Source organism: Martes martes (genome assembly GCF_963455335.1).
Source record: "Martes martes genome assembly, chromosome: 3".
NCBI classification, from domain to species: domain Eukaryota; kingdom Metazoa; phylum Chordata; class Mammalia; order Carnivora; family Mustelidae; genus Martes; species Martes martes.
Window position 1 is genome coordinate 170,752,041 of NC_137890.1, and position 12,845 is coordinate 170,764,885.

General features: G+C 41.5%; 1 protein-coding gene across 6 annotated transcripts in view; it reads left to right on the forward strand.

Moving 5' to 3' along the window:
* Window positions 1-12,845, forward strand: part of FN1 (fibronectin 1) — a 65,686-nt gene that overhangs the window by 36,529 nt on the left and 16,312 nt on the right. For 3 of the 6 annotated variants that reach the window (XM_080798859.1, XM_080798860.1, XM_080798861.1), the window contains exons 25-33: window positions 2,016-2,198; window positions 4,250-4,339; window positions 5,575-5,844; window positions 6,914-7,030; window positions 7,703-7,867; window positions 9,036-9,191; window positions 9,863-9,976; window positions 10,800-11,069; window positions 12,273-12,460. In XM_080798859.1, coding sequence (XP_080654985.1) covers window positions 2,016-2,198; window positions 4,250-4,339; window positions 5,575-5,844; window positions 6,914-7,030; window positions 7,703-7,867; window positions 9,036-9,191; window positions 9,863-9,976; window positions 10,800-11,069; window positions 12,273-12,460 — 1,553 coding nt within the window. The remainder of the gene's footprint in view (window positions 1-2,015; window positions 2,199-4,249; window positions 4,340-5,574; window positions 5,845-6,913; window positions 7,031-7,702; window positions 7,868-9,035; window positions 9,192-9,862; window positions 9,977-10,799; window positions 11,070-12,272; window positions 12,461-12,845) is intronic. The other 3 variants (XM_080798856.1, XM_080798857.1, XM_080798858.1) reach the window with 1 other exon arrangement.

Consider the following 12,845-nt stretch of genomic DNA (forward strand, 5'->3'; position numbering starts at 1 on the left):
CTGATTAAATAACTTTGATTATGAGTTAAACAAAATATTGGCAGTGGTCTTGGACTCCAGTATACCTGTCTTCCTCCTGAACGTTTCACACCATACATTCATAATGCGCCAACATTATGGCCGTAATGTTGTCTTGAGTTTTTCTATGGGAAAAGAAAGAAAAACTCACTGACCGATTTTTTTTTTTAAAACCTCCTCATGTAAGCTCTATTTTCCTACTAAAAAAGTTTTCATTTTTTTTTAAAGCATTGCTGATACTTACTACAGATACTATGTCTAGATTCTAAGAACGGTTTTGACATCCTAAACAGCCCTGTAACTTACAAGAACCTGAGAGTTTCGAACTCTACTGTTTAGAGATCCTTTTCAAATGCGAGAAGATCCCTAAGAATATTGTAACCTGTTTTACTCTCCCAGGGAAGCAAACTTATTCATGGTGCTTAGAACGTCTTTTCGGAACATTGGGAAAGATCGCATATTACCATCATTGCTTTAACATTCTGTCAAGTTTGCCACTAGTAACCTGATGTACACTGCTTTATTTTTTCCTCTTTTTTGCCTCCATCTTCCTTTTGCCCCCTCCCCTTTGCTTTGTAACTCAATAGAGGTGCCCCAACTCACTGACCTAAGCTTTGTTGACATAACCGATTCAAGCATCGGCCTGAGGTGGACCCCGCTAAACTCTTCCACCATTATTGGGTACCGCATCACAGTAGTTGCGGCAGGAGAAGGTATCCCTATTTTTGAAGATTTTGTGGACTCCTCAGTAGGATACTACACAGTTACAGGGCTGGAGCCGGGCATTGACTATGACATCAGCGTTATCACTCTCATTAATGGCGGAGAGAGTGCCCCTACTACACTGACACAGCAAACGGGTGAATTTTGAAAACTTCTGTGTTTGAGACATGGATGGTGTTGCATGCTGCCAACAGTCACTCTGGTTAAAGACGGATGTTTCACGGGGAAAGCCAGCAATTTGCCAGCCGTTACGAGAGGGAGGGTGGATTGGGGGCGGGTGAGGAATTGGACGTATAGGCTAAGCCGATGGGTTGAAGACATATGCATGTGGTCTTAAATACACTTTCATTTAAACCACAAATGTGCAGAAAGCTAGAGAGAGCTGATCTGTTCGATGCAAAATGGCAAAGGTAAAATGAATTTGCCCACCTGGAGTTGTTTTATTTTTTTAACATATCTTGCTTGAATACCAAATTGTGTAATGAGCACTGGTTAAGACGAAAGGTACTTCCAAAACATACCAGAATGCCCTTCCTTCTACTCTTCGAGAAAGCCCACTGTGTTCCTTTTTTGTAGTTGACCAAAAACCCAGTCAAATGTAGGGTGAATTGGAAGAGGGGTGTTTTGACAGAGGAGAAGAAGAAACTTTGGAGCATGGTAGATTGCCTTGCCATGGCTAGGTTAAAAAAAAACAAACTCCTCTTTAACCAGTCTGGGGCTGAGCATGCAACATTACAAAGGTTCTCTGCCCTGCATGGTAAGAAACATGCCGAGAACCAATTTGCATGAACCTCTTCACTTGTAGGTAGAGTTCACGGAGCGGGATTGTAGCAATGCCAGTAGCTGTAGTCACCTCGGGTCAGGGGAAACTTAGGACCCTCTTGTCTTTTTGTCTGTGTGCATGTGTTTCTTCAGAAAGCACCGCTGTGTTTCTCTCTGCTGTGTGGCAACTTAAGCCTCTTCAGCCTGGGATAAAATAACTGTCAGTGGTATTAATAATGTACTTGAAATCCACATATTTGGAAGCAGATGCAAATTATTCTTGGATATGTACTGATGGCAGAAAGGTTAAAGGGGCCTAACAGTACTGTGTGTAGTGTTTTATTTTTAACAGTAGTTCACTATGATTTAGATTAGATTTAGATTAGATCATTTGCATGATGGTGACTCATTTCCTTTATGCATGAATTATTGTTTTTTAGCTTCCCAGCTCTTTGGGTTAGCTTTCATTTTCAAACTATCTTAACCTGGTCTTCCTCCTTCTTTGAAACCAGCTGTCCCTCCTCCCACTGACCTGCGATTCACCAATGTTGGTCCGGACACGATGCGTGTCACCTGGGCCCCACCTCCATCCATTGAATTGACCAACCTCTTGGTGCGCTACTCACCGGTGAAAAATGAGGAAGATGTTGCGGAGTTGTCGATCTCTCCTTCAGACAATGCAGTGGTCTTGACAAGTAAGCAGTCGACCGTATCTATTCCATAAATACTAAGCTAGAGCCCCAGGAAAGAGTTCCAAGTTCTCAGGTAGGAGCATTAAGATGAAGACAGCTACAACAAGACTAGAAGCTGAACTCCACATTGGATATGCAGCTCTGTACATTTTGAAAGCTGTCATGTTTATTGAGATTTTCATGTCTATATCTCTGAGATCTACAACTTTTTAAAGATCATAGTAGAAAAACACCAGCAGCGAAGTTTGAAGACTTCAAACAAATTCTGCTTCCAGATGAACACATAAAAATAAACGAATGTCAGGAGAAACCGTATGACTAAATCTAAATGTTTGGAGAGGGAAATGATGAGGATTGAAAAGAGTGTCACCATATCTGTTTTACTCTCATTTTTTAAAAAAGCATTGAGCAGGTAATCTCTGGCGTTTGAAAGCATAGAAACAGCGACTCAGGATAGATCAGGATGCTGTTTTAAAAGAGCCAGAAGGGTAACTGGTACTTCAGGAAGAATCTGTTGGCAGGATTTCTCTGAAGGCTGAGGACCTGTAAAAACAGCAACCATTTACGAAAATTGTGTCTTTCTAGATATTACCTTTTTGAAATAGACATCGTTGATTAAAGAATATAGAAGGAGGCTGAGACATGGTGCTGTGTTTCCTGTCAGTGTCCCTTCTCATCCTTCTCACAGGAATAGTAAAATAAACACAGGAGAACAGCATAGGTTTCCACACAAGGGAAGAAAGAGCTCACATGTAGTATAGTACCAAAGGATGGTCTGAAAACATCCTCCATATTGTGAACATGTTTTAGAGCAGGGAAGGCAGCTCAACGTGACCACAGTTCCGTCTTCTCATTTCATGACTGAAGGTGAGAACACCCTTATTTCTGTATATCAACAGGGCTCTTATTTGTCTTCTGGAGCACTCTGGGATCAGTAGTTATGGCATCGCTCAGTACACAACCCCTGCTTCAGGACCAGGTCTGCCCCACAGACTGGTCACATGTTCATCATGTGTTCTCAGATCTTATTCTAGATCCTGCTCTAGATTGCAAAGTAGTCATCTCCCCCGCAGAGAAACTATTATTACCCAGTTTTATAGATGAAACAACTGAGGTCTGTAGTGGTTAAATAAATTACCCCTGGGCAACCAGGAACAAGGAAAGGGGGGTCTGAGCATCCAAGCCTTGCAGGGGCCTCTACAGAAATGGTATGGAGGGGAATGGGGTCTAATGAGGAAGAATCCAAAGACTAGAACCCTTACTCTGTACTTTTTTGGAGACCTGAAAATGAGAGAAGAGGATACTCAGGAAAGTGTATGTAATTTTGTTAAGTATTTTGTTCTTACTTCAATATGGCAAAACCAATCAGTTTCCCCATGGACTATGACTCTTTTCCAGTAAAGATTAATTAAGACCACCCATCTTGGCCTGGGTCAAACTGTTTAGGATCTCAGGCAAGGATGTCAAAGAAGACAACTTCTCTGCGCCTCCATTTTCTCATGTGTAAAATGGCAATAGTTTTAAACCAGAGTTTTGGAGGTGATGGATATGTTCATTGTCATAAATGTGGTGATGATTTCACAAGTTCATACATAGGCAAAAACCTGTCTAAACTGTACATTTGAAATATTTGCAGCTTATTGGATGGCCACAAGCTTGCTTTAAATAGTAGCAAACTTCTTCCTACGGTTGTTGGTGACAAGTCAATGACAAGCCACAATGATTATTATCACATGCCCTCAACAGATGTAATATTGAGTGGCTGACAGAGAGAATGCTACGTGGCAGCAACCATCTTATTGCAGATCGGGGTGAATCATACTCTCAGAAGTGCATCTGAGGGCACAGCTTAGAGACATTAGAAGGCAAGGTGACCTTTCCTTAGCAGCTCATTACAGCCTACTTGCAGGTAGTGACACTCACGTCGGTATGAGTAAGTCAGGGGACTCAACTTTTGTGTGTGTTATTTTATCCATTGAAATAGTCCCAAGAGTGCTTTGCTTTTTTCATGCTTTTGAGCACAATTTAAAAATAAGTCCTCCTTGCCTCTTCAGATCTCCTGCCTGGCACAGAATATTTGGTCAGTGTCTCCAGTGTATACGAACAGCACGAGAGCATACCCCTTAGAGGGAGACAGAAAACAGGTGAGTCGTGTTGGCAGTATGCGGATCAAATAGCTTTGACCTACCAATTTTAAATAGCAGAACGGAATGCTGCTTCTAAAAATGTGCCTCCGTTTCTGGGGTGGTAGTGGTGCTGACAGCCTTGTCATTACTTTCTGATCACTGGTCTTAAAAATTAAATGACACTTCTGCAAGTATTACCCCGACTTTCAGTCGCTAAGATTATACTCTTGGCCTCCAGAGAGGACTCAAAATAGTCCAGAAACATTTTTATCTGTCCTTTTAAAAAATCTCCTAAGAACAATATCATCTCTGTTGTTTAGAGATGGTGACCATTCCTTCTCATTAGGTGGCTCTGTCTAAGGCTGACCCAACACTGTCATTGCCATGGAAGTCTTTTTCTTCCTTTGCTAAGCCAACAAGTTTTTTTCTGCTTGGTGAAATACTCATTTGCTATGTGAAGAAGTTTAATTGAATCCTGTAATATTATGTTTCTTCTTTAATATGAGGGCTTCTGTTAATTTTTCCCTTTTAAAACAGTGTGGGGTGGTATACCCATTAATTTATTTATTATAGTACCCTTGGTTCCAAAAAGGAATGGTGATATCTCAATTTATTATTACTAAAATAAAAATTTTGGCGAGCCCCAGAGAGATTAATTGATTTGAATTTGAGATATATTCTAAATTCTTACTAATTTTTCTGCAGTACACTAAATTTTCAATTCATGAGGATTTACTTGCATGTAATCTGGCCAGGATGATGTCTTATTTTCATTTTTGAGAGTTTTATGTTTGGCATTATTACTACCCTGTTGACCTAACAATTTCCTCCTGAGTGCAGAAAGCTTCTTTGAGAACCAAACACTTAACTTGAAAGTGGGCATATCTTGCCTTATTTCGAGAGACACACTTACAGGATAGAAACACAGAATACTTGAACACTGAAGCATTTGAAAAACAATTCCCAGATTATCTTGAACACCTGTCTTCAAAAGTGAGGCAGAAACCTTTGGTAACAACATGTAAAAATAACTCGGATTACTTAGCAAAAGAAAAAAGAAAAAGCTTGAGTTGGCCATTTGGAACTGGGGCAGTTTATGATTTTGAAATTTATGTGTGGCTTAGAATCAACACAGCATTTTGCTGTGCTGAGAAGAAAGGACAGAAACACTGGCTGTGGGTTACCTTCCTACATTCTTCCTCACCTCCTAAACTGGTGATACCTTTTTTTTTCCCCCTGGGTGGAAACAACAGGTCTTGATTCCCCAACTGGCATTGACTTCTCTGATATCACTGCCAACTCTTTCACTGTCCATTGGATTGCCCCTCGAGCCACCATCACTGGCTACCGGATTCGCCATCACCCCGAGCACACTGGCGGAAGACCTCGGGAAGACCGAGTGCCCCCCTCTCGGAATTCCATCACCCTCACCAATCTCAATCCGGGCACAGAATATGTGGTCAGCATCGTTGCTCTGAATGGCAGAGAAGAAAGTCCTCCCTTGATTGGCCAACAGTCAACAGGTAACTTGTTTTTTGGTCTGCAAAGACACTCAGAGGACTTTCTGGGCAGGTGGAATCTTCTGGGAAGCAGCTTTATGTTGTCTGAATCATCATCTCTTAAAAAAATGGTTTGTGCTTATGAGGCATGGAGAGAGAAGTGAGAGAATACGTAGAGGAAATCTCCTCTTTAGACTCTATTGAAGATTACTTTATCGCAGAAAATATTCAAAATAGTAAGAAATCCCTGTTTCAGAGTTCCTTTAAAAACAAAATTATTGGGCACCTGAGTGGTTCAGTCATTAAGCGTCTGCCTCCTTTGGCTTGGGTCATGATCCCAGGGTTCTGGGCTCGGGCCCCGAATCGGGCTCCCTGCTGAGCAGGAAGCCTACTTCTCCCTCTCCTGCTCCCCCTGTTTGTGTTCCCTCTCTAGCTGTGTCTCTCTCTGTGTCAAATAAATAAATTAAAAAAAAATAAAAAATAAAAAGAGAATTATTAAATCAGACAGTGTTGATATTTTTAGGAGACAGATGCTGAGGTACTTAGGGGAGAAGTAGCATCATGATACCTATACCTCGGGCTCAATAGGTTTAACAAAAAGAGAAAGACACAGAAAGAGAGAGAAACAACTGTGGCAATGGTTACTAATTAGCAAATGCCCAAGAGAAGGGAATGTAGGTGTTCATTAAATTATTTTTGTAACTTCTCTGTTGTTTTTATATTTTTAAGTAGTTTCCACGCCCGGCGTGGAGCGCAAACTCATGACCCTGAGATCAAGACCTGAGCTGAGACTGAGTCAGACACTTAACCGACTGAGCCACCCCAGGCGCCACTGTTTTAGAATTATTCAGAATAAAAAGTTGAAGGAAAAAAATGCTTCAATAAATTTGTAATAGTCGTTTTATCGTAATCTGAATTGCCTCCTTGACCCCTTACCTTGAATTGTTTGTCATTTTAAATTCTGCTAATTTTGCATAATACCTGCATCATTAAATGCGGGAATTATAAAGGCAGTTATCTAAAAAAAAGAGCAGAATCAATCTGGGCGTCATTTGAAAGTTATAGATGTGGAAACTTTGCCTTGTTTTTCTAGTTTCTGATGTTCCAAGGGACCTGGAAGTCATTGCTGCAACCCCCACCAGTGTGTTGATTAGCTGGGAAGCTCCGGCTGTCACAGTGAGATATTACAGGATCACCTACGGAGAAACAGGTGCGTTAGTGAAATGCTCTTTCACTCCCATCGAGCCAGATTCTGTTGTGGGTAACCTCAAAGCCCAAGGGCAGATGCACATTTAAAGAGACTTTGGCAAGTCCATTCAATGGAGCCTCCTCTTTTCCAAGAATATGTGAAAAAAAATATGTATGCTCTAATTGGTGGCAAAACCAAGATACAGAGTTGTTTGTATCCTACTAAAGGAGGAACAGTAGAGCTGAGGAAGAAAGAATTACAAATTCACAAATATATTATCATAGGTGAAATAATAAGTGATTTGTTTTTTTTTATTTTCCTATATTTTCAGAATTTTATTTAACGTGAATATATTACATTAATGTTTTGAAAAAGGAACCCAATATATGCCCTCCTGGGTCGAGGACTTACCTTCTTTCTCCTTCTAATGTTAATCTACAGCTCAGTGACATTTGAACGCTGGAATGTTAAAATAGCATTAACTGCAATTTTCTCCCAATTTTTGCACACTTACTAAGGTTCACTACATGCATAAATAAATATGTTTCCATGTGGGCCCTACGAATAATTCTCTTTTAAAGGAAATAATCAAGGGTGTGACTAAATATTTTCTCAGTATGTTAATGTCATTGCTCAGCAGTCCCCAACTATTTCTCAGCCCTTCACGCTCTGAACTAACCCCTTTTCACACAGGAGGAAATAGCCCTGTGCAGGAGTTTACTGTGCCTGGGAGCAAGTCCACAGCTACCATCAGCGGCCTTAAACCTGGAGCAGACTACACCATCACCGTGTATGCTGTCACTGGCCGTGGAGACAGCCCCGCAAGCAGCAAGCCGATTTCCATTGATTATCGAACAGGTACTGACTCCTCCTCTGGAAAGACAGAGGAATATTTACTCAGATAGGTTTGTGATGTTCTCCCGCGGCATTTTCCTCATTGCAGAATTGCTTTTCTTTTCTTTTCTTTCTTTCTTTTTTTTTTAATTAAATTTTATTTTTTTCAGCATTCCAAGATTCATTGTTTATGCACCACACCTAGTGCTCGATGTAGTACGTGCCCTCCTTAATACCCACCACCAGGCTCACCCAATCCCTCAACCCTCAGTGTGTTTCTCAGAGTCCACAGTCTTTCTTGGTTTGTCTCCCCCTTCGATTTCCCCCAACTCACTTCTCTTCTCCATCTCCCCATGTCGTCCGTGTTATTCCTTATGCTCCACAAGTAAGTGAAACCATATGATAATTGACTTTCTCTGCTTGACTTACTTCACTCGGAGTAATCTCCTACAGTCCTGTCTATCTTGATACAAAAGTTGGGTATTCATCCTTTCTGATGACTGCATAATGTTCGATTGTGTATATGGACCATATCTTCTTTATCCATTCATCCGTTGAAGGGCATCTTGGTTCTTTCCACAGTTTGGTGACTGTGGCCATTGCTGCTATGAACATTGGGGTACAGATGGCCCTTCTGTTCACTACATCTGTATCTTTGAGGTAAATACCCGGTAGTGCAATTGCAGGGTCATAGGGTAGCTCTATTTTTAATTTCTTAAGGAATCTGCACGCTGGTTTCCACAGTGGCTGCACCAACTTGCTTTTCTTTTTTAACAAGATGAATCTAACAGAGCTTTGAGCCAGATACTCAAAGAAGCACCGCAAAGCTTAGAGATTGTGTGTATTTTGTTAATGGATATATTCCATGGGCCTGCAATAGAGACGGGCATAAAGGGTGTTCAGTAAATATCTGTTAATGAATGACTGAATGAGCTGATAAAGTAAAAAGACAAACACCTACTTGGCATATAGTTTGTTTGTGTAGGAAGCAGCCATCCTGAAATAGGTAACGGCATCTAGATGCAGATCCCACCTCCCGAAGGCCGCCTGCGTGTTTCTGCAAAGGAATACCTGGGAGTCACTAATGGTAGTAAGAGATCTTTCTGTGCCTACCAGGACTGGAATCAATCCTTGTCCATTCTTGTCCCCACCGACTGGGGCTTCACTGGTTTCTCCTTGTTTTTGTTTGTAGAAATTGACAAACCATCCCAGATGCAAGTGACGGATGTTCAGGACAACAGCATCAGTGTCAGGTGGCTGCCTTCAAGTTCCCCTGTTACTGGTTACAGAGTGACCACTACTCCCAAAAATGGCCCAGGACCATCAAAAACGAAAACCGCAGGCCCAGGTAAGAATAACCAGCATCTCCCATTCATCGGGATAAACAGAAGAGGGCCCCACAATATGCTTTTTAAAATACATGGCCACCTAGGTCTGAGTACCGTACATTTTTATGTCATATGTAAAAATTTCCCTGTTTGTGAATTCAGGGCTTGAGATTGTTACAGACTTCCTCCACCGTAGAGTTTTTTGGAGAAGTGCACTTCTCCTTTTACATGCAAAGTTCTGTTTGATGGTGTGGACATCTTGCATTATTAGATATCTCTTTGTGGCTTTATTTAGTCATGCACATAAAGTAGAGAGATGGCCCACCTTTTTAAGATCTTTTTAGCTCTTGTTTTTGTTTTTATATAAAATCCTGGTAAAATTAGGATTCTAAGGGAATATCTTAAAGTTAAACTAATTTTTATGTTTTCCACGAGCGGCATCCTGCATTGTTGGAGGCATCATATTAGAGTGTATCCTTTAGTTTGACCTTCCTCCAGTATGACAATTTGTATTAGCCATGAGTATATCTGTCCAAGAGAAATCATATCTGACTCATCCATGTTTTTGTGATAATTCTACAAATGAAAAATCCAGGCCACCAGGCTTTTAGTCCTGAATGCAGAAGGTCACATCCGTGGCCTTAACAGCGGATGACACAGGTGCTGCATTTACTTTTCCCTCCCTTTGCAGATCAAACAGAAATGACCATTGAAGGTTTGCAGCCCACAGTGGAGTATGTGGTTAGTGTCTATGCTCAGAATCGAGACGGAGAGAGTCAGCCTTTGGTTCAAACTGCAGTAACGAGTACGTAACCCGTGCTTCTTCCCCATTTTCAAAGTCAGTTTTGTTCTTAGGCCTCTGAATGCCCTCCACGTGTCTTTTGCAAGTACACTTAGAGACAGCCCACTTGGTTAGTTTGTTATCTTGAGCTGAGTCCTTTACAGACATTTTTCCTTCTTGGTGCCAAGCAATGAACATCCAGGGAAAGAAGTTATGGAGCTCTCATAGTTGCTGTGCTTTGAATTTCGTTCGCTCAAATGGCCTCAGCAAAACCCTGTTTGCCTATAGCCAAATCTACAAAATATTTTGCCTGGATCTTCTTTTCTACGACTGGATGGTAAAGTTGATGGCAGTGTGCTTCATGAAGCTATTACGTTTGGAGCATTTGGAAAACTGCCTGGAGCAGCATCTAATGTAAATAGTGGGGGTGGGGGGAGAGATGAGTTAAAGAAGGATTATAATCATCTGAATCTAACATTGAAAATCAACCTTACCACTTCCAAGGTATAGAAAATCCAGGTCTATGAGACTAACATCACACTGCAAAAACGAATCTTGGTGGAATACCAGAAAATTAATGGCAAAAAATCCTCACTGTGGGGCTATTTTGCAGGGTGCCTGTGTGTCTCACATACACCTACGTCTTAATAAGTGATGTGACTTTAAATCTTTTTTAAACCGAAAGAAACGTAATCAAGTGTCAAGTAATTTCCCATTTGCTAGTGGGTTAATTGGAATTGAATCCATCAGAGAAAATGGTATCTGCGGAACTGCTTTGCACGTTATAAAAATGCTCATTTCACAACTTGCTTTTCACATAACCTCTTACCATTAATTTGCCTAACAGACATTGACCGCCCTAAAGGACTGGCATTCACTGATGTGGATGTCGATTCCATCAAAATTGCTTGGGAAAGCCCACAGGGGCAAGTTTCCAGGTACAGGGTGACCTACTCGAGCCCTGAGGATGGAATCCGTGAGCTCTTCCCCGCACCTGATGGTGAAGAGGACACTGCAGAGCTGCAAGGCCTCAGGCCGGGTTCTGAGTACACAGTCAGTGTGGTTGCCTTGCACGATGATATGGAGAGCCAGCCCCTGATTGGAACCCAGTCCACAGGTATACCGTCCACTGCAGCATGGGTGCTCGCGGGCGCCGCGGCTCCACGCCCCACTGAGTGACTTAGACACTCTATCGGGCTCTGGAGTCCCTGTAAGGGGGTAAAACAAACCCAAACAAAACATCCTCTCTATTAGGACAGACCCTCTTTAGAAGGGAATCGTCATAAAAAGTAAAGTTTACGTGATATTCAGATACAGTTGAATAAAGGGACCTTTTAGAGTGGCTTGGCTTATAGATAAGGCCATAGAGTGAGACATCCTAAAATTGTGGATTATTCCTTAAACCCTGACTCCCGGTGGTTATGCTCACTGTGCAAAAAGGAAAGAAGTTTGGCATCCTAGAACTTACTCTAAAAAAGGAATCCAAACTGGGCCATTTCCTAGTGGCACGATTCTGAGAACACTAGGTAAGACCTTCCTTCTCTGGGTGGAGATCCTGTGCTGAGTGTGTGATTTGCTTAAAGGATTGAGAATCAGACACATAGGAGGCAGTTTAGGGCAAATGCTTCCCACAATACTTTATCTGCTCGTGCTTTGTTTCCGAAGCAGAGTGGAATGCTAAATGTGTGTCCTTGTGACAGCATAAACCCTGGGGGTGGCTATCTGTATTATTGCTTTTCGCTTCTCTTTTCTGCTTCTGTTGTGAGCCAATTTTCTTCTTACGCTGCACCACAGAGAATACTTGAAATTTAGCAGCACTGTCTGCTGTGGGGTTCAAATAAACAGGATAAAAACATGCTTCTGTCTTTTGGGGGATGGAATACCCCTGACATGGTTTTCCACGCAAAGATCGCTTATCGAGGAAGACGGCTATTGCTCCTCTTTCCATACAAATGGAAAATCAATCCTAATGGCCAAGAAGATATTTTGATTTTTTTATTGTTGTTTTTATTTTTTTAAGGGAAAGCAAAAAAAAACAAAACAAAGCAAAAATGACTTCTAAAACCTCAAGTGTCTCAGACTTCGGGCATTTACTCAAGTGCCTCCAGTGATTCTGAGGATTGGTGGATATAAAACACATTTTTTCAGCAAACGTTTTCTTTATTTTGTATCCCTTCTTGTGCTTTCTCATACTGAATCTTTGCCCGAGGGAACCCACCTAACCCAACAAGCACATCTGTTCTGCTTCTTGGAATCCACTGTACTGTCCCTCTTCCCCAGTTCCTATAAGATAACCTCTAACCAGTGGCCATCCCGACAGCCATTCCTGCACCAGCCGACCTGAAGTTCACTCAGGTCACACCAACAAGCCTGACCGCCCAGTGGACGGCACCAAATGTTCAGCTCACAGGATATCGAGTGCGGGTGACCCCCAAGGAGAAGACCGGACCAATGAAGGAGATCAACCTCGCTCCTGACAGCTCATCTGTGGTTGTGTCAGGACTCATGGTGAGAAGTGCCCTTTTTCATTGGAATTTTAAAGTACAGGTGGCCCTTGAACAATGTGGTTTTGAACTGTGTGGGTTCACTTCTAGACGCTGATTTTTTTTTTTTAATAGTACAGGACCACAAATGTATTTTCCCTTCTTTAGATTTTATTAATAACATTTTCCCTTCTCCAGCTTATTTTATTATAAGAATACATTATATAATAACAAATAACATACAAAGTGTGTGGTAATCAGCAATTTATCAATAAGGCTTATGGTCAACAGTACAACTTTTACTAGTTAACTTTTGGGGGATTCAAAAGTTAGAAGCAGATTTTCAGCTGTGCAGGGGTTCGGGGCTCCTAACCCTTGATTTGTTCAAAGATCAACTGTAGTTATCTCTT